Source organism: Rissa tridactyla, chromosome W (genome assembly GCF_028500815.1).
Source record: "Rissa tridactyla isolate bRisTri1 chromosome W, bRisTri1.patW.cur.20221130, whole genome shotgun sequence".
Classification (NCBI taxonomy): domain Eukaryota; kingdom Metazoa; phylum Chordata; class Aves; order Charadriiformes; family Laridae; genus Rissa; species Rissa tridactyla.
In genome coordinates, this window is record NC_071496.1 from 15,287,355 (window position 1) to 15,311,251 (window position 23,897).

Below are 23,897 nucleotides of genomic sequence, written 5' to 3' on the forward strand. Positions count from 1 at the left end.
TAGTTTTTATAAAAACTTAAACTGCTGTCTAAATCTGGAATACCCATGATGCATTAGTAATCAGTCACTTGAAGCAAACTGCTTTTCACTGTTTCTCAGTGTAAAATCAGTAGTAGTTCATGAATGTAATATAGGTAGCCAAAACCCCCTCTTCTTAAATGTTTTTTTCTGACTCTGTAGTTTTCAGAGTGAATGGATGTATCCTCAGTTCTATGTACTTAGACTACACAATGTGTGTTAGCAGGCAAAATGCAAGTTACAAGATCAGGTCTTTCTTCTCTGAAGAATCGTAGATGTGCTGAATCGACTATGGTTGATAACTTGAGACACTGGTTTCCTCTGACCTATAAGTACACTTCTCATTTATCTGAATCTTAGGTGGGAGTTACTTCAGAGAATTCATGTGGTCTGGAATATAGACATACTTGCACCCCAAAATAAGAGCTATAGCAACAAGAAACCAGTTCTTCTTGAGAAATAGTTAAATTGGCTTGAGTTATTACTGAGAAAGCTGTTCCAGGTACCATTAGTGATAGGATGCTTCCAACTTGACCAGTCAGGGCTCTCTCATAAGAAAAGGGATGTAGATATAAACTTCAGGGAAAACACCAACAGGAGGAACGTGAAAACAATAATTTAAAAACACCCCAACTTCTCAGCAGCTCCTCATGAGTCACTCTTGGTAGTAATTTTGTTTTTCTCATCTGTTGATGAGACTGTCCCTTGGTGTGATGACTGCACCAAGTCATGCTTCTCTGCATTCTCCTTATTGTCTGGCAGCACAGCTAAGTAGTCATTCGGATTTAAGTGGTGACATGTCAGGTGGACTGTCTTGGTCATCTCTATGCCGTCCCTTCAAGCTTTTCTAGCTTGTCATCTGCCAGTTGTTTCTGTCATCAGTTTTGTCTTATCACTTCTCTGTTTCTGCATCTTTGCGTTAATTTTTTGTTGTGGTTGTTTCCCTCACCCCCCCATCCCCTTCTATCATTACTCTGAGGTCCTCTGCCTTTATTCTGGGCTCTGCTATACAGTGTTCCGCTGGCTGGTTTTAAGAATGTTGCCCTATTGCCTCAGTGTTAAGTGAAAAATTAACATACAGACAGGAAGGGAAGAGCTCACATTGTTGTCCCAAATCTGGGTTCTTTACCCAGTGTGCAAGCCAATAACATGCAGAGCAGAGGTATTTCCAAGTTTATTCCATTAATGCGCAGAAATGGGGTGCTTGTCCCAAGGGAGCACACCTTAGTTTCAGAAGTTTCCCTTTTTATACATTGATTATTACACGTTCTAACAATTAATACATATTTATTGTTATTCTCTTTAATGATTGGTCAAGGTTTCTTCGCTTCCAATGTAAATTAGTGCGCGAGCTCTGTCGACTTCTTCCATTGTTCTCTTTTGAGTAGGTGGTATCATTTGGGTAGGCGGTCAATGAGTTGGTGGTTGAGATCTCCCCCTGCCAAAATGACCTTTTACCTACTTCTCCTCTAATCTTGGCAGTTCCAGGTGGCTTTCTTGGTTTGCTGACCAGGCCTACAGTTCATCATTCTCTTGACAGAAATATCCTGCTTATTAACAAAACTACATTGTCTAGTAGTTAGTTGCTTAATTCAATCGTAGATTAATCATGTCTAGTTACTGTTTCTCTATAATTAATGAAATGTGGTTGGGGCTGTACAGAGGACTTTTAGCAGCAGGTTCCCTTGGTTGTTTCAGTTACACGTTACATTTCATTTTTCTAGTTAATATCAATTTTACTACAACAACATCAGGTTGCTTCAGTGACTGCTGATGTTAATGTTGCTTATAACTTTTAGACCCTTGTAGAAGAAAACAAACAAAAAAACCACCCAAGCCCCACAACCTTGTACTATGCCACTAACTTGTTTCCCTAGCCTAGGAAAGGTGTTGAAAAAGTTTATGTGCAGTAGAGTATGTTCTTTGTCAATTTAAAATGTGCAGTAAAGCAACAGACCAAAATTTGTGCCCCTGTGTGCCGTTCCCGCAGATGCCCTTCAGCATCCTGTTCTGGAGTCTGGAGATCAAAGGCAACAGTAATAGGGCTGCAGTTATCCATTAGCTGGTTTGGAGTAAGGCTTTGGGAGCAAGTCCTTTAAATTTCTAAAAGAGCGGTAACAAAGGTAAGCAAACCTTTACTATGCAGTATAACAGCTTTGACTAAGCAAATATAGTTCAGGCCCAGAAGCATAGTAGCAACATTGGTAACCTTCTAACTGGCTGCAAATTTTTATTTTTATCTGTTTTTCCAGCCAGCAGGACAGAGCAACAGCAAGATGCTTGTAACGGTGGTCCCTGAATAGCCTATCAAATCTGATTAGTCAGAAGACACTATTTTAATTAAACCCTCTTTGGAAAGGAGGTGACGAAATGTGGCTGGCAGCCTGTTCTAGCATTACTGTGTGCAGTGCTTAACAAGTCTACTTGTTGGCAGTCCTTTCTGCATTAACAGTATCTTAATAAGCGCATGCTCACAGTGCATCAGGAAGAGCTAGTGTGCTGTAAAGTCAAATGCTACCTAAATCTAAAGCGTGACTGTCTCTGGAAATGGTGCATTTCATGATTAGCTTGCTACTGATGTGCCTTAGTTAAAATAAGGTGTTGCATATGGCAGAGGAATATTTTTCCCACTGCACCTTGAAGTTAATGCAGGTGCCTGGCCTGCACTAGGATTTTACTACAAGATTGCCAACAAAAGCAAGATACTTATTGCTTATGTGGGATATTTTGACTCTGAGGACACATCCAAGGCTTTATGCAGCTTCAGATTGATATACTACTGCAAAACTCCCTGGATGCTAGACGTGCGCATCTTTGGTTCTGCAGGATTTGTATGCATTGCTACTAATGTCCCTGGAGCAAATTGATAGGTAACTGAACGCGAAGTTACTGTGATACTAAGATCAGTGTGTGAGGTGGTAAACTTAGTATGTCCTTGCAATGGATGTCTGGAGAGGGGATATAAATTATCATTCTAAAAATGATCTCTCTGAATTTTCTTTATGTAGGTACAGTCTGGAGTAAGCTGCTTCTGGTAAATGAGGTAGACAGCATAAAATAAACCACTTCCTTGTCAGTTGAGTTGCCAAAGTGAGGAGGTTACTTCCTCTCATCATAAGTTTTAAAATCCTTTAGAAAAGGAGCACTTGCTTTTCAGTCTGAGATAGTAACTAGAATAAAGACAAACTCAGAGAAATTGAAGTGTGTAGAGGCCTTGTCCCTAGTTCAGCTCTGCTGTAATAGTAGTGGATGATGGTCAGCCATAGTACATGCTTGCAGGTGGTGCCTCGGTCTCCGTTGACATACAGAGGACTGGTAAGGTATGTGATGACTGTATAATTTCACATGTGGCCTGACTTTTTCAATAATAACAAATTAAGTTGACATCTTAATTGCTACTCTCATACAGAGGAACTAGCAACATAGCAGCTTGTTTGACACTGTGATCCAGGTCTGAAAGGTGCAGCCTATTTCATGTGCTGTAGTCTGCAGTCTGGTCCCCTCTGTGGCACTGGGAATAATAAAGCCCATTCAGCTCTAGTAGTTGACATGCAACTGTACTGGGTGGTCTTGTGGCTTTGCCCTTGACAGCCTTCCTGAGATGGCAGGCTTGGTACTGTTTCACCTCCTTTTTCTTCTGTCTTTGAAGCCACAATGTTTGTTTGCTTCTGAGAAGCAGTTGCCGGCTAGTGACAAAACCAGTTCTCTGGCTTGGTGGAGTGGTTTTGGACATAATGCCAATTTTGAGAGAGATGGTGAGATGTGCTGAGAAGAACCTGACTAACGTTGAGCAGAATGACACACAGCTTTTATGTACAAGCTATGCCTGGAGTTGCCCAGCATGACTCACTTCCCCATAGCCTAGTGTCTGCTTGCTGTGTTTCATGAAGTCTGGTTGCACCCGAATAATCTTCATACAGCTTTGGCTTTAGCCATGTATTGAATTCCTGTTAGCCAGTAGGGTTGGTTCATCTATTGATTTCAACATGATGTTGAAAGGGACCTTTGCACAGCAAAAGGTACTTTCCTAAAATACTCAAAACTGGCTCTTTCTGACTCCAGACATGTCAGCAGCTGCCAGGAGGAATAGCTAAGTTGTCTATGTAACCCTCACCTTATGACACCCTTCCTTTAAGGTGATTTTTCAGTTGGAATCTGCAATGGAAACAGTGAGGTTAAGAGTAAGATCTTGATTAGGGAACAATGGGTGTGAATGTTAGATCCCCTGCTCCAAGTTGCGCTTTGAGCACTGTCTGCTCCTGGTGAGGGTGTACCAGGATGTACTTCATATATTTGAAGACTGGCTGTTGGGTGCTTCAATCTATGAGCCGAAAGACTTCAGAAACAAAGGGCAATTCTGATTCTTTGTCATGTGTAATGTCAAAGGAGGACTTAAAAATTCAAGTATCTGAAGAATTATGCTCTGGTGTCTTGAAAAAGATATTGTGATGTACTTCTAATCTAGCAAAAGAACCCGTTATGTTATTGAACACACCATAAGCATCTCGGAGCAGGGTTTTAGCTGACAGATAGCTAATTCTATCTTAAAAACAGCTCTCTTCTCAGGACAGGCCTGCTCCGTGTTAAAAGCTGCCTAGGCACTTCTGTGTTTAATATCTTGGCTGTGTAGGATTTGCATCCAAATTTTAAAAGTTGTTAGTGAAATTCTGTGGGCAGTGGATGAGGGCTGCTGTTAGCGTTGTTTTCTTGTGCGTATCTGAAAATATCTTCCTAATGGTATAATTTATTGTATACCTGTGTTATTATCTGTGCATTACCCAGTGTGTCTAGACAAGTGTCACGCTGTCTAACTGACTGTGAACCCAATATGATGGTGTCCTTTTTTCTTTTTTTTTTTTTTTTTGAGCGACAGGGATTAAACTAAGAGGATCAGTGTGACGTTTCCAGTAGAAAGGCGTATTCTTAATGTCACGGGAGGAAGGATGTGCTCCATGGGGCTGTAGAACTTCATAGGCTTATGCTGTGCTACGTGTATAAAGTTGTTAAAGCTGATTTAAATTGTTTTTCAGGTTCTAAATGGCTTCTAAGAAGTTGGGATCTGACTCTCATGGTAAGTGAAATTTGGCATTCCTGTCTCTTCAATAGGATGAATCCTAATATTGCTGCTAACTAATGTCCCAGCCTAGACAGTCCATAGAGACTAATCTGTTTAGCCTCTGAGTAGTTTTTTTGTTAGGAATGAAGCTTCCTTCTTGCATAGTTGCTTGCTGATGCTGTGCCTGTTCTCTGGTTAAACTGAAATTCAGTCTGTGACAGCTTTTAATATATCATTGAGCTACGTTTGCTTTTTGCTCAGCAGAGAATTTTTTTCTTAAACTGGACTAATCTGGTTCATCAGGCAAGTGAAGAAGAGAATGTCTTCTACATTTGAGATGTGTAGTGTCATGCAGATGATTGGTATCATAAAAATTATTTGCCTGTATATGTGCTTATCTTAGAAAATGGGGTGTAATTTGGGAGGACTGATATTTCTGTGGAACGTTAAAGTTCAGTTTTTATGTAACGCAGGTTCTTCAAATTGGCAATCGTTCGAGGCAGTACTGGAAGGTTCATGTGAAACTTCTAACGTGATTTTTCATGCTATAGAAACTTCTGCTTTTAGAAACTCAGCCTTGATCTTCCTGGATAATCTTTCAGATAAGAGGGTCCTGGGGAATTTCACTTTTCCTTGAGCATTTTATTCAGTCTTGCAAGTGTCAAGTTGAAGTACAGAATAAGAAATGCCTCACTTAAATACACAGTTAAGGATTAATAAAAATGATCTATCAAAACTTAATTTTTAGATGGTTTCCTTTGCTGTGGCCCAATGATCTTGCTGCAAGACAATTTATTAGATAGCTGCCAGCTCTTCAGCAGTTGTTCTCTTGTATCTATGAACACTCTGAACTGCTTGTCTTTTGAGTCTGTTTTTATTTCTCTCTTCTGCTTCCTAAACCAGACTAGCAAAGATGCTGCTTGGAGCTAGAGTTCAAGCTATCTTAAATATTTCTCAAAACAGTACGGTGTGATGAAACATGCTTCTGGCTTCAAAATAACAAAATCAAAACAAATGGTGCTGTAAGCTGGCTGGTTAACTTGCCTACCCTTTTGTGTACTCTGTTATTAAAGATACCAGTGATACTGTCACAGTACTGTTTCTGAGGAGTAGTGGAGCAACTTCCTTGGCTTATTATGTCTTGAGAAATCATCAGGGCAATCTTTTCATTTTCTCCAGGGTTGTTAAGAATTAATCCCACCAAGTGAATTTTGGCTTACTGTAAAGCATCTTGCCCAACAGCTACCTTTGGCTCAGTGTCTCTGGCAGGCTGATGAAATTGGTCAACATAGTTGATGCATCTCTTGTACTTATTGTTGAGCTGCTTATTGGAGGTTAGAGGACTGTTGTTGAATCACAGAATGGTTAAGGTTGGAAGGGACCTCTGGAGATCATCGTGTCCAAACACCCTGCTCAAGCAGAGCCACCTAGAGCAGGTTGCTCAGGACCACGTTCAAATGGAGGTGAAGATGGGAACATAAGATTTAAACTAGACTGAAAGGGGGGTGGGGATGCTACTGGGCTTGCCAGTGAGGTGCCTGGGCGTAGTTGCTCAGCACTTGTGGGGGAGTGTGGCAGTATTTCTGAGAGCCAGAAGGCCTACCACCCCTCAAGGGTGAAAACTACACACACACCTCCCTCTCTGAAATGCTTATGCACCAATGCACGCAGCATGGGGAATAAGCAGGAAGAGCTGGAGATCTGTGTGAGGTCGCAGGGCCATGATCTCATTGCAATTACTGAGATGTGGTGGGACAGCTCACATGACTGGAATGCTGTCATGGATGGCTATGTCCTTGTCAGGAAAGACAGGCCAGCAAGGCAAGGTGGTGGAATTGCTCTTTATGTGAGAGAGCAACTGGAATGTATTGAGCTCTCCCTGGGGACGGATGAAGAGAGGGTTGAGAGCATGTGGGTAAGGATCAAGGGGCAGGCAAACATGAGGGACACTGTTGTGGGTGTTACTTACAGGCCACCTGATCAGGATGGGGAAGCTGATGAGGCCTTCTACAGACAGCTGAAGGTAGCCTCACAATCACAGGCCTTGGTTCTCATGGGGGACTTCAATCACCCTGATATCTGCTGGGAAGGCCACACAGCCAGGCATGCACAGTCCAGGGGGCTCGTCCAGTGTATTGATGACAACTTTTTGACTCAGGTGATGCAGGAGCCAACAAGGAGACAAACAAAGAGGGACTGGTGGAGGACATGAAGGTAGGGGGCAGCCTTGGCTGTAGTGATCATGAGAAGATAGAGTTCAGGATCGTGGGCAGTATTCACAAAACAACAAGAAGTAAAATCACAGCCTTGGATTTCAGGAGAGCTAACTTTGACCTCTTCAGGAAACTGCTTGGAGAGATCCCGTGGGCTAGCGCTCTGGAAGGCAAAGGGGGGGCTCAAGAGAGGTGGTTGGTATTCAAAGACCACTTCCTCCAAGCTCAGGATCGGTGCATCCCTAAGAGAAAGAAATCGGCCAAGGGCCGCAGGAGACCTGCATGGTTGAGCAGGGAGCTTCTGAAAAAGCTCAAGTGGAAGAGGGAAGTTTACAGTAAGTGGAAGAAGGGACTGACCACTTGGGAAGATTACAAGAATGCTGCCAGAGCGTGCAGGGATGAAACAAGGAAAGCCAAGGCCTCCTTGGAATTAAACCTGGCCGGGGATGTCAAGCTCAACAGGAAGGGCTTCCACAAGTATATTGGAGGCAAAAGGAAAACTAGAGAAATTGTGGGCCCACTGTTGAATGAGGCAGGAGCCATGGTGACGGAGGATGCGGAGAAGGCAGAGTTACTGAATGCCTTCTTTGCTTCAGTCTTTACTGCTCGGCCCAGCCCTCAGGAGTGCCAACCTTCGGAGAAAGTAACAGGGAAAGTCTGGACAGAGGAAGACTTCCCCTTGGTTGAGGAAGATCAAGTGAGAGATCAATTAAGTCAGCTGGATATCCACAAGTCCATGGGTCCCAATGGGATGCACCCGAGAGTGCTGAGGGAGCTGGCGGAAGTCATTGCTGGGCCACTCTCCATCATCTTTGAAACGTCCTGGAGAACAGGCGAGGTGCCTGAGGACTGGAGGAAGGCCAATGTCACTCCAGCCTTCAAAAAGGGCAAGAAGGAGGAGCCGGGGAACTACGGGCCAGTCAGCCTCACCTCCATCCCTGGAAAGATGATGGAACAGCTCATTCTGGGCATCATCTCAAAGCATGTGGAGGAAAAGAAATCTATCAGAAGTAGTCAACATGGATTCACCAAGGGGAAATCATGTCTGACTAATCTGATAGCCTTCTATGATGGCATGACTGGATGGATAGATGAGGGGAGGGTGGTAGATGTGGTCTACCTTGACTTCAGCAAGGCTTTCAACATGGTCTCCCACAGCATCCTCATAGGGAAGCTTAGGAAGTGTGGGCTAGGTGAATGGACAGTGGGGTGGATAGATAACTGGTTGAAAGACAGAGCTCAGAGGGTCGTGATTAGGGACACAGAGTCTAGTTGGAGGTCAGTGACGAGTGGTGTTCCCCAGGGGTCAGTACTGGGTCCAGTCCTCTTCAATATATTCATCAATGACCTGGATGAGGGGATAGAGTGCACCCTCAGCAAGTTTGCCAATGATACAAAGCTGGGAGGGGTGGCTGACACACCAGAAGGCTGTGCCGCCAGACAGAGAGACCTGGACAGGCTGGAGATTTGGGCAGAGAGAAACCTTGTGAAATTCAACAAGGGCAAGCGTAGGGTGCTGCACCTGGGGAGGAATAACCCCATGCACCAGTACAGGTTGGGGGCTGACCTGCTGGAGAGCAGCTCTGTGGAAAGAGACCTGGGAGTCCTGGTGGACAACAGGATGATGACCATGAGCCAGCAATGTGCCCTTGTGGCCAAGAAGGCCAATGGCATCCTGGGGTGCATCAAAAAGAGCATGGCCAGCAGGTCCAGGGAGGTCATCCTCCCCCTCTACTCTGCCCTGGTGAGGCTGCACCTGGAGTACTGTGTCCAGTTCTGGGCTCCCCGGTTCAAGAGGGACAGGGAACTGCTGGAGAGGGTGCAGCAAAGGGCTACCAAGATGATTAGGGGACTGGAACACCTCTCTTATGAAGAAAGGCTGAGGGATTTGGGTCTCTTCAGTCTGGAAAAATAGATGGCTGAGGGAGGAATCTTATCAATGCTTATAAATACTTAAAGGGTGGGTGTCAGGAGGATGGGGCCAGGCTCTTTTCAGTGGTGCCCAGTGACAGGACAAGAGGTAATGGGCACAAACTTGAGCATAGGAAGTTCCACCTAACCATGAGGAGGCACTTCTTTACTTTGAGGGTGGCAGAGCCCTGGCGCAGGCTGCCCAGAGAGGTGGTGGAGTCTCCTTCTCTGGAGACATTCAAAACCCGCCTGGACGCGTTCCTGTGCAACCTGCTCTAGGTGACCCTGCTCTGGCAGGGGGGTTGGACTAGATGATCTCCAGAGGTCCCTTCCAACCCTACCATTCTGTGATATGGATGGAGAGAAAGGAACCCTTTTCCTGTCTTGAAGGGTATTCTTAGCATACACCTGTAACTATGCCTAAGCATGTAACTTCAAATGCTCTCCTGTTGTTTGAATAATTGGAAGTTCAAGCTTATGTTGTTTTCAAAAGCCGCTCATCCTTTTGGAGCCTGTGACTGCCTTGTTTTAGATAAGTCAATGTCCTGGTTCTGGTGGGGATAGGGTTAACTTTTCCTGGTATTCCATGCCATGTGAGCCACGCCCACCCTGAGCTGCCGGGGGAGGGGGCAGGAAGTTGCCGCTTAAAAGCGGGCTGGGGCGGCCCGGGTCCGGCTGGCGAGCGGCGGGGGAGCGGCGGTTCCGTAATCGCGTCTGTATATTCCCCTATCCGTGTTGTTGTTGTTGTTTGCCTGTTCCCTTTGCTGTTCTATTAAACTTCCTTTGTCTCAACCCAAGAGTCTTGCCTTTTCTTACGATTCTTCATGTGTTTGGAAGGCACGAGCGAGCGGCACGTGGTTCTTTGTTGCCGTCTGAGGCTAAACCACGACAGTCAACATTGAAGGAACACAAAGAGTACTTAAACTGTCTCTGAGTATGAAAATGGGTCAGATAAAAATGGCAAGGCACAGCTCACTGAGCAAGAGGTTAGTCACTGAACACGATCTTAATGTTGCCACTAATGTCTTTTTGGATCTGTAACACTCAAAGTTACAAATAAGTGCTAGAGGAACACTTCAGGTTGTTATACACAGCCAGAAACCTTTCCTGTAATTCCAGAAGATTAGACCAGTGATCCAAGAAACCTCTTTCAGTTAATGGAGAAGCTTTAATTGAGAAGCTGAGCACAATTTATATTGTGTGTTTTCTAATACTTCTTCACAGCAGCTCAAGGAAAACAAACCTATAGTCTGGCCTCTTGGAGGTGGTTGAGTTCTTAAGTGATTCTGCCTCTTGAGTTTGCAGGATGCCTGAAGAAAGAGTTTCGTCCTAAAACACTTTTTAAATACCGCATGTAAGTGATAGATATAAAGGACAGATGAGGACTGTGAAATAAGTCTGAGGCCTCTCATTGGAGTGATAGCAAATCAGACAGCGGATTAAGTTAGATTGCCTTGTTTCAAAAATCAGAATTGCACTTAAATAGTCTTCAGCTATTTCACTGTGTCTTGGTTAAAGTGGAGTGTCTAGACTTTGGGTCATTTTGCCCCCTTGTGACCACTTCTGTCCAAATGTTACTTCCTACGTGTATGCCAAAACCTGGATTTTAGTTTGTCTTAGCTGCTCTAAAGCTGGGTTATTTTAAAGCCTGTTTTGAATATGACAAAAACAATGGGTCTTTTTATAGAGACATAACAGAATACAGTGTTCAGGAGAGACTCAGCTTCCAGCTGTGTAGACATAGTCTTGTCACAAGGGAAGCTAAAATGTTGGGTATATTGACTTCAAAATCTGTTCGATTGTTGTGTTGTATGTTTGGTTTTTATAAATAGCTATGAACTAGAACACTAAAACAACAACAAAAAACCCAAAAAAACCCAGCAACAGAAAACTACCCACCAAAACCAAAACTGACACAGTGAAGTCCAAACAGATTCAATGTGTTTCTGATCAAGCAACTTCCTTTGTATTGAGTCACCTGGTGTAGTTGGAGCAGCAGAGATAAAATATCTCCCAAATACAGAAATGTGAGTCTTAATTGAATGCATTAAACTCGCAAGATTTTTTGATACGCTTTCTGCTTTTGATCTTAGGCCCTTTCAGTTATCTTGATGATGTCCCATTTAAGATAGGAGACAAATTCAAAACCCCAGCAAAGGTTGGATTCCCCATTGGTTTCTGCCTGCCTGATTCTTCTCAGCTTGTCAGAGAAGCCTGGGTAAGTAATGTGTTTTGCCTTTCCCCCTAGCCCCCAACGTGTGGTGCTGTAAATTGCAAGTAGTCACAGTTTGCACATGTGTTTAAATGTTAGTCTTGTTGGTCCTGTAGTGTAATTTCATATGTGTTATGGTTTGAAGAAGCCACAACAATATATTGTTGTTTAGACAATCATTCTATCACCTGATGACTCCTCCCCACCTGGGAAGGGGAATCGGGGGGAAAAAACCTAAGGAAACTTGAGGGTTGAAATATAAACAGATTTAATAGACCAATATGAAATAATTAACATTAATAATACTAAAGAACCAATATTGATCACAATACCAATATAAAATATACAAGGATTATACTCAGCCCATTCTATCAGTAGGAAGCTGTGCACTCCCAGCAGTGGACAGCAAATGTCAGACACTGCGAGCGCTACAGCTTCAGGAGGAAGGGAAGGCCTCAGGGGTCCAGCACCGGGGCAAGAAGTTCTCTGGACCACAGCCATCAAGGGAGAGAGAGCTTTGCAGCAAACTTTCTAATTTATACTGAATGTGATGTTCATGGTATGAAATAATCCTGTTGGCCAGCTTGGGTCAAGTGCCCAGGTCTCGCTCCACCTCATCCCTGCACCTGGCAAGGCTCGAAAACACTGAGACCTTGAAACCCACATAGCCTAGCTGGCTGTAAAGTAAATATTTTCACAAATTCAGACACTAGAGTCTTCTAAAAATGTAGCTTTCCTAAGCATTAGAAGAGACCTTACCAAAAAGTAAAATTACTGAAAGAGAAATTAATCCTGTGTCGCTCAAACCAGGACAGTATGCCAGGCAACAGTTGCAGAAGATCTGTTAGAATGTATAGAAAGATTAAAAATATGATAGGCTGTGTAAAAAGTTTCTACTTATTGCTTTAAAAACACTGAAATAAATGCTATTAGGCTATCTATTTTAAAAAAGCACAATGTTTTTGTGTAATAGTTATAGGTCTAAATGTTACCCTGACTAAATTTGAGTAGCATTTTTAAAAGGAAAAATGGTAAGAACTGATACACCCATGCTATGACATACTTGCAGAATCTTGTTTGAGGGTAACAAGTGTTTCTATGACCATATTTTATGGGTTCTCACAATAGTGGGATGAAGAAATACATTTCCAGTTCTTATTTTCTTTATAGTTTTGAGTGGGAATTCTTCTCCAGCTGTAGGGCAAACAGGTTACAGCTTGGTACGGATGGCTTCCAGGTCTTTGAGGAGCATGTCTCTTACCATAAACTCTTGGTAGCATAAAATCAATTGCTTTAGCATAACTGTTGAAAATCTAATCTCCAAATGCAGGTTGTGATACAAGAAATATAACTGAACTATGTTTTCTCATTTGGATCCATGATTTTCCTTGGTCAGTCCAAACTGATGATTGTTTTCACTTCAACTGTGACAGATTGCTGTCGATGGTTCTGCTTTTTCTGGCAGATGGGATGGAATACCATCACGTTGGTCAGTTTTGGGTCACCTGTCCTGTCTGCTCCTCCCTGCAGGTGTGACCCCCTCTACGCTTTTCCGTTTCCAACCCTCCAATGGGGCAAATAACAAAATTAACTGACCTTGGTTGTTATAGCAATAAGTGTAAGCAAGAGCCTCTCTGTATGCCGTTCCTTGGCATGAACTATAAACATTGGTCTTATCACTCTGAGAACGAACAGTTTTCGGCACAATATGCTGTTAATTTCAGAGCGTTAGAAGAGGCCTAGCTAAAAAGTAAAATTACTGAACAGAAAGTTGGTTCTGTTTTACCTCAAACTAGGGCATATAAAAAATCATACACACACACACAAAACTATGATAGCTCTGCTCAGATAGCAAATAATGTATAATGAGCAGTGCTCAGCACTTCTGCCAGTGAGTTATTTTTCAAAGTTACCTTGCTGATAAATTGTGTATCACACCTCTTGGCCTCTTAGAGCTAAGGGAAGGGAAAACTTATGCAGTTGAGACAACAGGTCTCCAGAATCTCATTGGAGCCCGTTATAGGATAGGATATGATGTAACGCATAGCGAGTCCCAGAAAAGCCTGGTAGAGGCCTAGCAAGCCTTGCTGGCTTGTTGCTCTTTATAGCTAGGAATTTGTATGACCTAGCAGTCCCATGACAAGAGCACTCCTGTTTGGTTATGTGCCAATATCCTTATGAGTTCTTGTGCATCACAGATAGGTTATACCCTGGACTTAGCTTGTAGGCTATGTTCTCTGAATGTTTTGTGGTTATTTAAAGAGCATTTGAGTCTGTTCATCCTTCATAAGATATTAAAGCTTTAAGTAGATTTAGTTTGTTCAGAATTTTGTCCTTTCAACTGGGCCACTATGGTGGCCAGTAAGTTGGTAGCGAGTAGCTTACAAATGCCTTTCTGTGCTAACCTGGCCCTGAAGGAGTTGATGTTAAATAGAAAAGCTTGTGGGATCCTGTCATGCCAGTAACTGCAGCAAAATCTGCTACTGCAGGTAGTTGTCATCATTGGTGTATCTGGTATATCCCCTTTGGCTGGTGAGCCGTTGTCACTGGGGTAAGAATACCAATACCTCTTAAACTAGCGGGTGTAAAACTCTAATATACAGTCCCTTAGGAATCTTTTAGGGGGAACTGAGCAATACTGTATTGGTCTTTGGATGCAGAAATACTCTGCCATAGTCTTGAATGACTTGTGGACGGGGGTATAGTTCAGTGGTGCCAGACCTGGGTATGATTGTCCATCTAGTAACACATTAGACTTCCCCTTGCTACATCTGTTGTCTTGGGGTGAGAGGGTGGGAGAACTGTGAAACTGATTGTAGGATGATCAGTATCTCTAAAGCAAAACTAAATGTAGGAAGGAGGTGAAATATGATATTCTAATCCAGACTATAGACAGGTTTTGCTGCTAGAGGCAAAATGAACTGCTTCTGGTGTCTTCTAGCTTTGTGAGTCTGTAGGTTACAAGAGATGCTGGGAGAAAATTGATGCCTGTCCATGGTAGTTCATGTAGCTCCTATTCTATGTTACCTATCTTGCTGTTAGAAGTAGTGAAAGTAGTGGCTATGACCCTTATAACTTATCTTTTTTTTTTTTTTCCCCCCCTCCTCTCCTTTCCCCTCCACCCTCGGTCAGTATGACTTCTCACTGGAAAAGAAAACAATCAAGTGGGCTGAAGATATCAAAAAAATTGAAGTTGGCCAGAGAGAAGCTGAACGCAAGGCAGAAGAAGCACTAGCGAACTCAAAAGCAGCTCCAGAAGTCAGCAACAAAATGAGGTTCTCGGAGGGACCTTGCCCTGAGGCCATACCTCCTCCTATTAACCCCATCCTTGCTAGCTTGCAGCACAATAATATTCTTACTCCCACACCAGCCAACAGCAGTGCTGTGAAGCAAAAGGTTCTCAGTCCACCTTGTCCAAAAGCAGACTTCAACCCAGCTGATTTTGAATGTGAAGAAGACCCATTTGACAAACTGGAATTAAAAACTATCGATGATAAGGAGGAATTAAAAAATATCCTTGAAATTCATGTTGGTACTACTGGGCCAGTTGTTGCCCAGCTGTTAGATAACACTTTGCCCAAAGGAGAGTCTGAGTCTGTGTTGCAAGATGAGGAAGTTCTGGCATCCATAGAAAGGGCCACATTGGACTTCAAGCCCCTTCACAAACCCAATGGCTTTATCACTTTACCGCAGTTGGGAAACTGTGAAAAGATGTCCTTGTCTTCCAAAGCATCTCTGTCCCCTATCACTTCAGTGAGCAATATAAAATCCCTGTCCTTTCCTAAACTTGACTCTGATGAGAGTGATCAAAAATCATCAAAGCTCACAAGCGCTTTCCACAACACTACCTGTCTCCGCAATGGTGCATTGCTCAGCTCTTTGCAGACCTGTGCTCAGAGTAAAGCTAGTGAACTGAATGGACACCACATGGTTGGTCTTTCCGCTCTAAATGAGGATGGTGGCATGGAGACATCAACATTATCCTCTTCATCCAGGCTGCCTTCCCTGGCTGTGTCAACAGTCTGTACAGAAGAATCATCTCAAAGTACAGCGACTATGGTAAACATGCAGTGGATTTAGAATTGGGGTTGCTGGGGAGATGTGGAGGTGCGGAGGCAAATGCTGTGCTTTTAGGTTCATTTAATGGGAGTGGTGTGTAGATCATGTGTGGTAGTTCCTCTTCGTTTACATGGCAAATTGATCAATCGAACAGGTCTTCGTGCTGGCAGTTCTGAACCTCAAATTATTACTCTGCAGGTTTCCCACCAATATGATATTTTTAGACCAATTCTGATGACTTTTCTTTCAGCTCTTGTTGTTCATAGTTGCATACCTTTTGAGCTAAGCGTATGAGATCATCTTTGTACAGTCCTGCATTCTGTCTTATCCAACTGAGATATAGCAGGTTCTGAACTGCTCTTAGGTTTTGAGTTAAATCTATGCTAGACTTGTTCCTTGGCTTGCTTATTTATTTTCTGTAAATAATGGGAAATGCAGACTTTTCAAGGAATAGAAGCAATAACGGATTAAACACATGTGTGCTGTGTCATTCAGGGAAGAAAAAAGTGCTTGCAGTTGACCTGCAGTGAAAGAATTGTCTGTCTCTCTCAATTATTTTATTTTTTTTTTATTCATTCCTGAGATCCTTTTAAAATCTAACCTTTAAAAGGATGAAAATGATGGTCTGAAACCTGGTATTTACCGCCTTCCTTTTAAAGGAGGGTGGAAGAATTGCTTTGTAGATGCCAAAAGCAGTCTTGAGGATCATCTCAGATCACTAATGTTACAGTTGGTTGTCGTACAGCTCTGAGACAGGAGTTTGATGCTTCATTTCCTCAAACTTATAGCAAGTTCTAAAATTAGTTTGGGGACATTTAACTTCACACCAGCTGTTGTCTTTGTCTCTTTGTGAATAAAAGCAGAGATTTGAGTAAGCTTGTGGACTTTTTTCTCCCAAAGAACCTAAGATATGGACACCAGTATTTATGAAGCCTAGTGGAAACTGTGTAGTCAAATCCTCTAGCTGGCTCTAAAATAATCTGGCTTCTTCTGTCCAATATAAGTGGTGCTTCAGTGATTCTGTGGCCTTACTGGCATACTGTATGTTTTTGTGTGACACCATGTGCTCTGAAACAAGTGACACTTCTCTCCTGTTCTTTCTCCTCTTTTCAGGCTTAGGTAAATGCATTGTTAATTGCAAAATACAGTATTCTGGCAACTAGTGTATTTGTCAGAGCACAGCAGAACAGCGTTTTATTGATCACTAGAACAAATTTAATACAGTAAACTTTGGCAGAAGCAGCTATGTGTTGAGCAACTGCTCGCTGCTACAGATCACAGGTTTGAGAGGTGATTGTATGTAGCTCAGAGGTGAAACCTCAAAGTAATGACACATCTCTAGGGATTAACATGAAAGATCACTTACTAAATAGATAGTCATTCAGATGGCTAAATTTTCACTCTAATTATTCAAATCTCTATTCTGGATTAAAAGAGGGAGACCAAGAGGGAAGGTATATTCTCAAGAATGCTGTAAGGGAAGATACAAACTGATAAACAAACAATAGTCCTACTAAGAGAAATAATAAAGATCTTAATTTGAAGCTATTTCTGCTTTGGAAGTAGCAAACCAAGAAATAGGTATGCTGACAGAACTAGTTCTTTCTGTTTCAATTCTAAGACTTCAGAATATACTTGTTTCATACTTCCACAATATGGTCCCAGTGTCTGGAAGATGACAGCTGAGCTGCAAGAAACAGAAATAAATGTAACAAAAATCCTTAGAGTATGAAAATGATAGAAGGAAGTCAGTCATCCCTGTGGTTGGGAGCAGAAGGGTCGTGCATCCCTTTTCTGCAAGGTTACACAAGAATAAGCCTGTCTTTTTTTAGAAGTGTATTCCACAGTGATTTTTTTATATTTTTTTTTCACAAGACTAGAAATTGTAACTGGATTTGGAGTTACCACTGGAGTTTATGCTTTACCAGTGAATTGGATATAGGGTTTCTAGGATGGAAAGAAAAAAAGCTCATGGACAGAGCTTTAAGCCGAAAGTTAAGGGGGAAGGGGATGAAACCAGGCCCGCTGGTAATGAACCTGAGTGTCAAGGGCCAAAGATGGGGGTGAAATCAGTAGCCCAGGTCAAGTGCATCTACGCTAATGCACGTAGCATGGGCAACAAACAAGATGAGCTAGAAGCCATCGTGCGGCAGGACAACTACGACATAGTTGCCATCACGGAAACGTGGTGGGATGATGGTCATGACTGGAATGCTGCAATGAGTGGCTATAAGCTCTTCAGAAGGAATAGGCAAGGAAGGGGGGGGGGGGGGGCTGTGGCTCTGTACATTAGGGAGTTGTTTGACTCTATAGAGATAGACTCCAGTGATGAAGTTGAGTGTTTATGGGTAAGGGTGAAAGGGAAGGCTAACAGAGGTGATTTTGTGCTGGGAGTCTGCTATAGACCACCCAACCAGGATGAGCAGGTTGATGAGGTATTCTATAAGCGGCTGGCTGCAGTCTCGCAAACGCCAGCCCTTGTTCTAGTTGGGGACTTCAACTTACCAGACATCTGCTGGAAATATAACACAGCAGAGAGCAGGCAGGCTAGGAGGTTCCTCGAGTGCATGGAAGATAACTTCCTGACACAACTGGTAGGTGAGCCTGCCAGGGGAGGTGCCTCGCTAGACCTACTGCTCACAAACAAAGAAGGGCTAGTGGGGGACGTGGAGGTCGGAGGCCGTCTTGGGCTTAGTGACCATGAAATGGTTAAGTTTTCCATCCATAGTGAGGTAAGGAAGGGGGTTAACAAAACCTCCATCTTGGACTTCCGGTGGGCAGACTTTAGCCTGTTCAGAACCCTGGTTGGGAGAGTCCCGTGGGAGGTAGTCCTGAGAGACAAAGGAGCCCAGGAAGGCTGGACGCTCTTCAAGAGGGAAATCCTAAAGGCCCAGGAGCAGGCTGTCCCCATGAGGCGCAAAATTAAAGGGCGGGGAAAATGGCCGGCCTGGATGAACAAAGAGCTCTTGATGGGACTTAAGGAAAAAAGGAAGGTTTACCACCTTTGGAAGAGGGGACAGGCAACTCAGGAGGAGTACAGAGATCGTGTTAGGTCATACAGAGAAAAAATCAGGAAGGCAAAAGCCCAGCTGGAACTCAACCTGGCAATTAACATAAGGGACAACAAAAAAAGTTTCTATAAATACATCAACAAAAAGAGAGTGACAGAGAATGTCCATCCCTTACTGGATGCGGGGGGAAACCTTGCAACCAAGGACGAGGAGAAGGCTGAGATACTTAATGCCTTCTTTGCCTCTGTCTTTAATAGTCAGACCAGCTACCCCCAGGGTGTTCAGCTTCTTGGGCTGGAAGATAAGAATGGAGAACAGGACAACTCCCCTGTAATCCAGGAGGAAGTAGTTAATGATTTGCTTATGCACCTGGACACGCATAAGTCTATGGGGCCGGATGGGATTCACCCAAAAGTTCTCAGGGAGCTGGCAGGAGAGCTCACCAAGCCTCTCTCCATTATCTATCAACAATCCTGGTCAACAGGGGAGGTACCAGATGACTGGAGGGTGGCCAATGTGATGCCCATCTACAAGAAGGGCCGGAAGGAGGATCCCGGAAACTACAGGCCTGTCAGCCTGACCTCTGTACCGGGAAAGATCATGGAGAGGATCATCCTGAGTGAGCTCTCAAGGCAAGTGCAGGGCAGCCAAGGGATCAGGGCCAGCCAGCATGGGTTTATGAAGGGGAGGTCCTGCCTGACCAACCTGATCTCTTTCTATGACCATGTGACCCGCTTTCTCGATGAGGGGAAGGCTGTGGACGTTGTCTACCTGGACTTTGGTAAGGCCTTTGACACCGTCCCCCACGGCATTCTCCTGGAGAAACTGGAGAACCATGGCATAGACAAGTGTACCCTCCGCTGGATAAAAAACTGGCCGGATGGCCGTGCCCAGCGAGTTGTGATTAATGGAGCAAAATCTGGTTGGCAGCCGGTCATCAGTGGTGTCCCTCAGGGCTCAGTTTTGGGGCCAGTCTTGTTCAATATCTTTATCGATGATCTGGATGAGGGGATTGAGTGCACCCTCAGTAAGTTTGCGGATGACACCAAACTAGGTGGGAGTGTTGATCTGCTTGAGGGTCAGAAGGCTTTACAGAGGGATCTAGACAGGTTGGATCAATGGGCCAAGGCCAATGGGATGAGGTTTAATAAGGCCAAGTGCCGGGTCCTGCATTTTGGTCACAACAACCCCGGGCAACGCTACAGGCTTGGGGAAGAGTGGCTCGAAAGCTGCCCGGCAGAAAAGGACCTGGGAGTGTTAGTGGACAGCCAGCTTAACATGAGCCAGCAGTGTGCCCAGGTGGCCAAGAAGGCCAATAGCATCCTGGCTTGTATCAGGAATAGCGTGGCCAGCAGGAGCAGGGAAGTCATCGTGCCTCTGTACTTGGCACTGGTGAGGCCTCACCTTGAGTACTGTGTTCAGTTCTGGGCCCCTCACTACAGGAAAGACATTGAAGTGCTGGAGCGTGTCCAGAGGAGAGCCACCAAGCTGGTGAGGGGTCTGGAGAACAAGTCCTATGAGGAGAGGCTGAGGGAGCTGGGCATGTTTAGCTTGGAGAAGAGGAGGCTGAGGGGAGACCTCATTGCCCTCTACAACTACCTGAAAGGAAACTGTAGAGAGGCAGGGGTTGGCCTCTTCTCCCAGGTGAATAATGACAGGACCAGAGGAAATGGTATGAAGCTGCGGCAGGGGAGATTTAGATTAGATATTAGGAAGAATTACTTTACTGAAAGAGTGGTCAGGCACTGGAACAGGCTGCCCAGGGAGGTGGTGGAGTCACCATCCCTGGAGGTATTTAAGAAACGTGTAGACATGGCTCTTCAGGGCATGCTCTAGTGCCCAAGATTATTGTTTGTGGTGGGGTGTTGTGTGTGGGGTTGTGGGTGTGGAGTTTAGTAGGTGGGTGCTTTTTTTTTTTTTTTTTTTTTTTTTTGTGGTTGGACTCGATGATCTCAGAGGTCCCTTCCAACCACTAAGATTCTGTGATTCTGTGAAATAAACTTGTGATTTCTCTGAGGCTGCACTGATTCTGAAGCTCACTGGTTTGCTTTTTGCAGGCATTGGCAGAGGGAGAAATGACTAGTGAAAACAACTGGTTGGAATTAAACAAAACTGGTCAGAGACCCAATTAGTATGATGCATTTTATTTAGAGAAATCTCTGGTTATGGGACGATGGGGCTCTCCTCCTCCTGGTGGACCATTCAGAATACATACTGCTACACTAGTGGGATGTGTGTGGGCACACCAGCTGCAGGCAGGGCTCCTGGCCTCTGTATAAAGTCCATAAAAGTAGGCACAGCATGCAAGCACATACTGAAAGCACTGCATGTCTGCTTCTTGAAGGGCACTGAAATGCAAGTTTTGAGATGTAAGGGAGAGTGGCTGCTGAGTGATCAGTCCTGGCTTTGTCCCCTGCAATTCCTTTAGGAGTTCCCTCCTCCATTAGAAGTCACTGACCACAAGCACAGGCTGTCAAGCTCAAGTAGATGGAGGAGTTGGTTTTCCTGGGTTCTTGAATCTCTGGTGTCAGAAGCAGTTTTGGTTTTCCTGGCTGCAGTATCAATAACAAAGCATCATCCTTCAATTTGATAACTATCTGATTTCAGGGCTACTTCAGTCCCCCATTTCAGTGTATCCCATATTCTGGTGCTTTTTGCTCTGGCAAAAGTGCCTGGAGGAAGGGAATGTGTGAAGAGCTTTGAACCCCTCTACCACCATGAGGAGAAGTTCTTGGGTAAACAAGTCCGTTCAGACTGATCATGATTTCTTGAGCTTTGTGTCCTAGAAGATAAAGTCTTACCCTTGAGATGAAAATGGGTAGAAATGCAGAACAAAGCCTCCAAAGCAGTCTAGAAAGCCTCTTGGATTAATTACATGGGGTATCCTGGTTCTGCACTAGCCAGAAACAGGATGTGGGGATGCAGAAGATGACCATGACCATTACCTCAGCCTCTGGGTTTTCCCCTTTAGGTAATGTGCCAAAATTTCCCAGTGTCTAAAGTGCCCAATAACACTAGCCGCACAAAGCAGTTGGGTGGCCCTGCTTCTGAACTACGGCAGGTCCTCTCTGCTAGCGAGAGGCAGTGTGTAGAGACGGTCGTCAACATGGGATGCTTGCCTGAGAACGTCCTGAAAGCCATGAAGGAGAAGGGACAGAACATAGACCAGGTAAGAGCTTGTGCGATGGGGAAGAAATACTTGATTGGATGCTGATTCTGCTGAGAAACAACCTTGGATTTGCAAAAGGATGGGGGAATACTTTTATTCTAACAAGGGGTTGCAGCCTGTAGCTGCTGTGATATTAACCACTAGAGAAGTTGTCACCTGGCAGTAAAGGCTCCTGAAACAAAAAAAAAAAATGAGTGTTTGTGCGTGTTTCTGATGAGAGACTGCTTGAGTCAGCCACACCTGTGGGTGTTAGGTCAGAGCTGTGCTGAGCTTGGATGGGCCCTTAGCTCCATGTGAAGCTGGGAAAGGTACTGGGCCTTCCCAGGAGCCACAAAACCATCTGAAGGAAGCTTAGTGTGGCTCTATGCCGTGCTTAGTGCTGTGTGACAAAAAAAAAAAAAACAACAGTTAACTTCCCTTGTTCTGAGCATGGGTTATGATGTTGATATCTCTCTTTGTAGAGATTGGCCCCTGCAGGCTTACGACAGCCCTGCAAGGCTCTCGCAATGCACCACTAACTGACTTTCTTTTGCGTGCTCTGGTTGTGGTGCTTCCTGACTCGTGTTGCCTCAAACGCTTGCTAAAACAAGGTCACGTAGCATTAAGTGCTGCAGGGTGAAGCATGGCTCTGGGTCTTGTATCCGCTTCAAACATTTTAAAGTGGGCAGAGTGTGGCCAAACTTTCTGTGCTGACCCTAGGCAGGCTGTGTGCTGCGCAGAGCATCACCTGGCAGGACTGTGCCTATCACCTGGGGAGGAGTGTCCCAGTGGCTTCTGCTTGTGGAGCTGATCTGCTTGCCCACTACCTATGCATCGAAAGCAGTTTAAGCTGTGTGCTGGAGTGAACTATAGTATCAAATAGAAAAAATGTCACTTAGGAGGATGGTTTTAAATCCTGCTGTATTTGCAGGCTGCATTCTTCCATGTACCTAGCGTTACCTATCTGACCTTTCCCCCTACCTCTCAAAGCTGAGGATGGATAAGAAATTTGGCAGCAATTTCTGTGCATGTGAGCTGGGATTTACAGCTCACTCACCAGTACGCTGAGTTGATCTTAAAAGGCTAACTGCTTTCAGACCGCATCAGCTCTTATGGCTGTCTGAGAGGAACCTAAAAGCTGACACATCTTGACTGCTGGATCTACAGTTTCGTTTTAAAAACTTGTGGTATAAAAAGCACGGTTAAACTTCTGCCTTCTGCTCAGTGATCAGGCATGAAAGGCTAAAGATAGGCTTCTGAGACTGTTTTGACTAGAGTGGGAGATGATGTTCAGAGCTGGTGGGAGAGCACAGGAGGATAGAAGGGCTTGTTTGTCTTCTCTGAACAAGCTCTTGCATAAAGAGCATCTTGACTCTACTAGGAAGGACTTTATCTCAGTCCCTGGTGAAGCCTGAGGTAGAGTCATGCTCAGCCCCCTCTGTGTGTAAAACCACATGCTGTGAATGCCACTCTGCAAACTCTTCTTCATTCCCTGCAGGTTTTGGATTACCTGTTTGCACATGGGCAGCTTTGTGAGAAGGGCTTTGATCCACTTCTTGTTGAAGCAGCTTTGGAAATGCACCAGTGTTCAGAGAAGAAGGTGAGGGTGCAATGTGCTACGGAATAGAGATGTCAGTTCCTCTGGCTGATACTATTTTGGCTTTCATAGTAATGCTGCCTTGTTTCCAAAACTGACTACTGAAGGACATCCTTGCGATGATAAAGTGAACGTGTTAAAGGATTAGAATTCTTCTGTGTTGCTTTATCACTCTCACTTGCATGCATTTTTATGGGGACAGGATTTTTTTAAAGACCCTGTTTATTCTGGTTGTAATGTTTTGAACACAGAGTTCTCTTGTGGGCAAGGTGCTTGATACAGAGCAGCAGCAAATTACCTTTTAAACCCTGCCAGTCTGCCCTGGCCATGAATTTTCTCCCCTGTACAAATGCATCTGCCTGGCTGCTCAGCAAATTGGGTTAGCGTGCTCTCTGGAAGAAGCTGGGAAATATGTTTTTTGGGTTCTGGTTCATTGTCTGACTTATTTTACCAGCACTAAAAGTACAGAGGCAGGAGTGAGTAGCCAGGGCAGAGGACAGCAGGATCTTTTAAAGTATGCCAGCCTGTTGTGTTCCAAGTTGTTATATGAAATCTTTAGAGGTGCAACTCAACCCCACTAAACATATATATGCCTTCCTGCCTTTCTTGGACTTAGTGATGAGCTTGCAAACAGAGGAACAACAGTGTGCAGATGGGAGAAGTGACTGAGTT

At 44.3% G+C, this 23,897-nt stretch overlaps 1 protein-coding gene across 8 annotated transcripts in view; it reads left to right on the forward strand.

Annotated features, from left to right (window-relative positions):
• Positions 1-23,897, forward strand: part of LOC128902094 (ubiquitin-associated protein 1-like) — a 38,986-nt gene that overhangs the window by 12,227 nt on the left and 2,862 nt on the right. For 5 of the 8 annotated variants that reach the window (XM_054184450.1, XM_054184454.1, XM_054184449.1 and 2 more), the window contains 5 exons: positions 5,049-5,089; positions 11,292-11,416; positions 14,543-15,469; positions 21,452-21,649; positions 23,127-23,228. In XM_054184450.1, coding sequence (XP_054040425.1) covers positions 5,056-5,089; positions 11,292-11,416; positions 14,543-15,469; positions 21,452-21,649; positions 23,127-23,228 — 1,386 coding nt within the window. In that variant the 5' untranslated portion in view covers positions 5,049-5,055. Of the gene's footprint in view, positions 1-2,008; positions 2,142-2,865; positions 2,889-3,271; positions 3,339-5,048; positions 5,090-11,291; positions 11,417-14,542; positions 15,470-21,451; positions 21,650-23,126; positions 23,229-23,897 lie in introns of those variants that run through there. The other 3 variants (XM_054184452.1, XM_054184456.1, XM_054184455.1) reach the window with 3 other exon arrangements.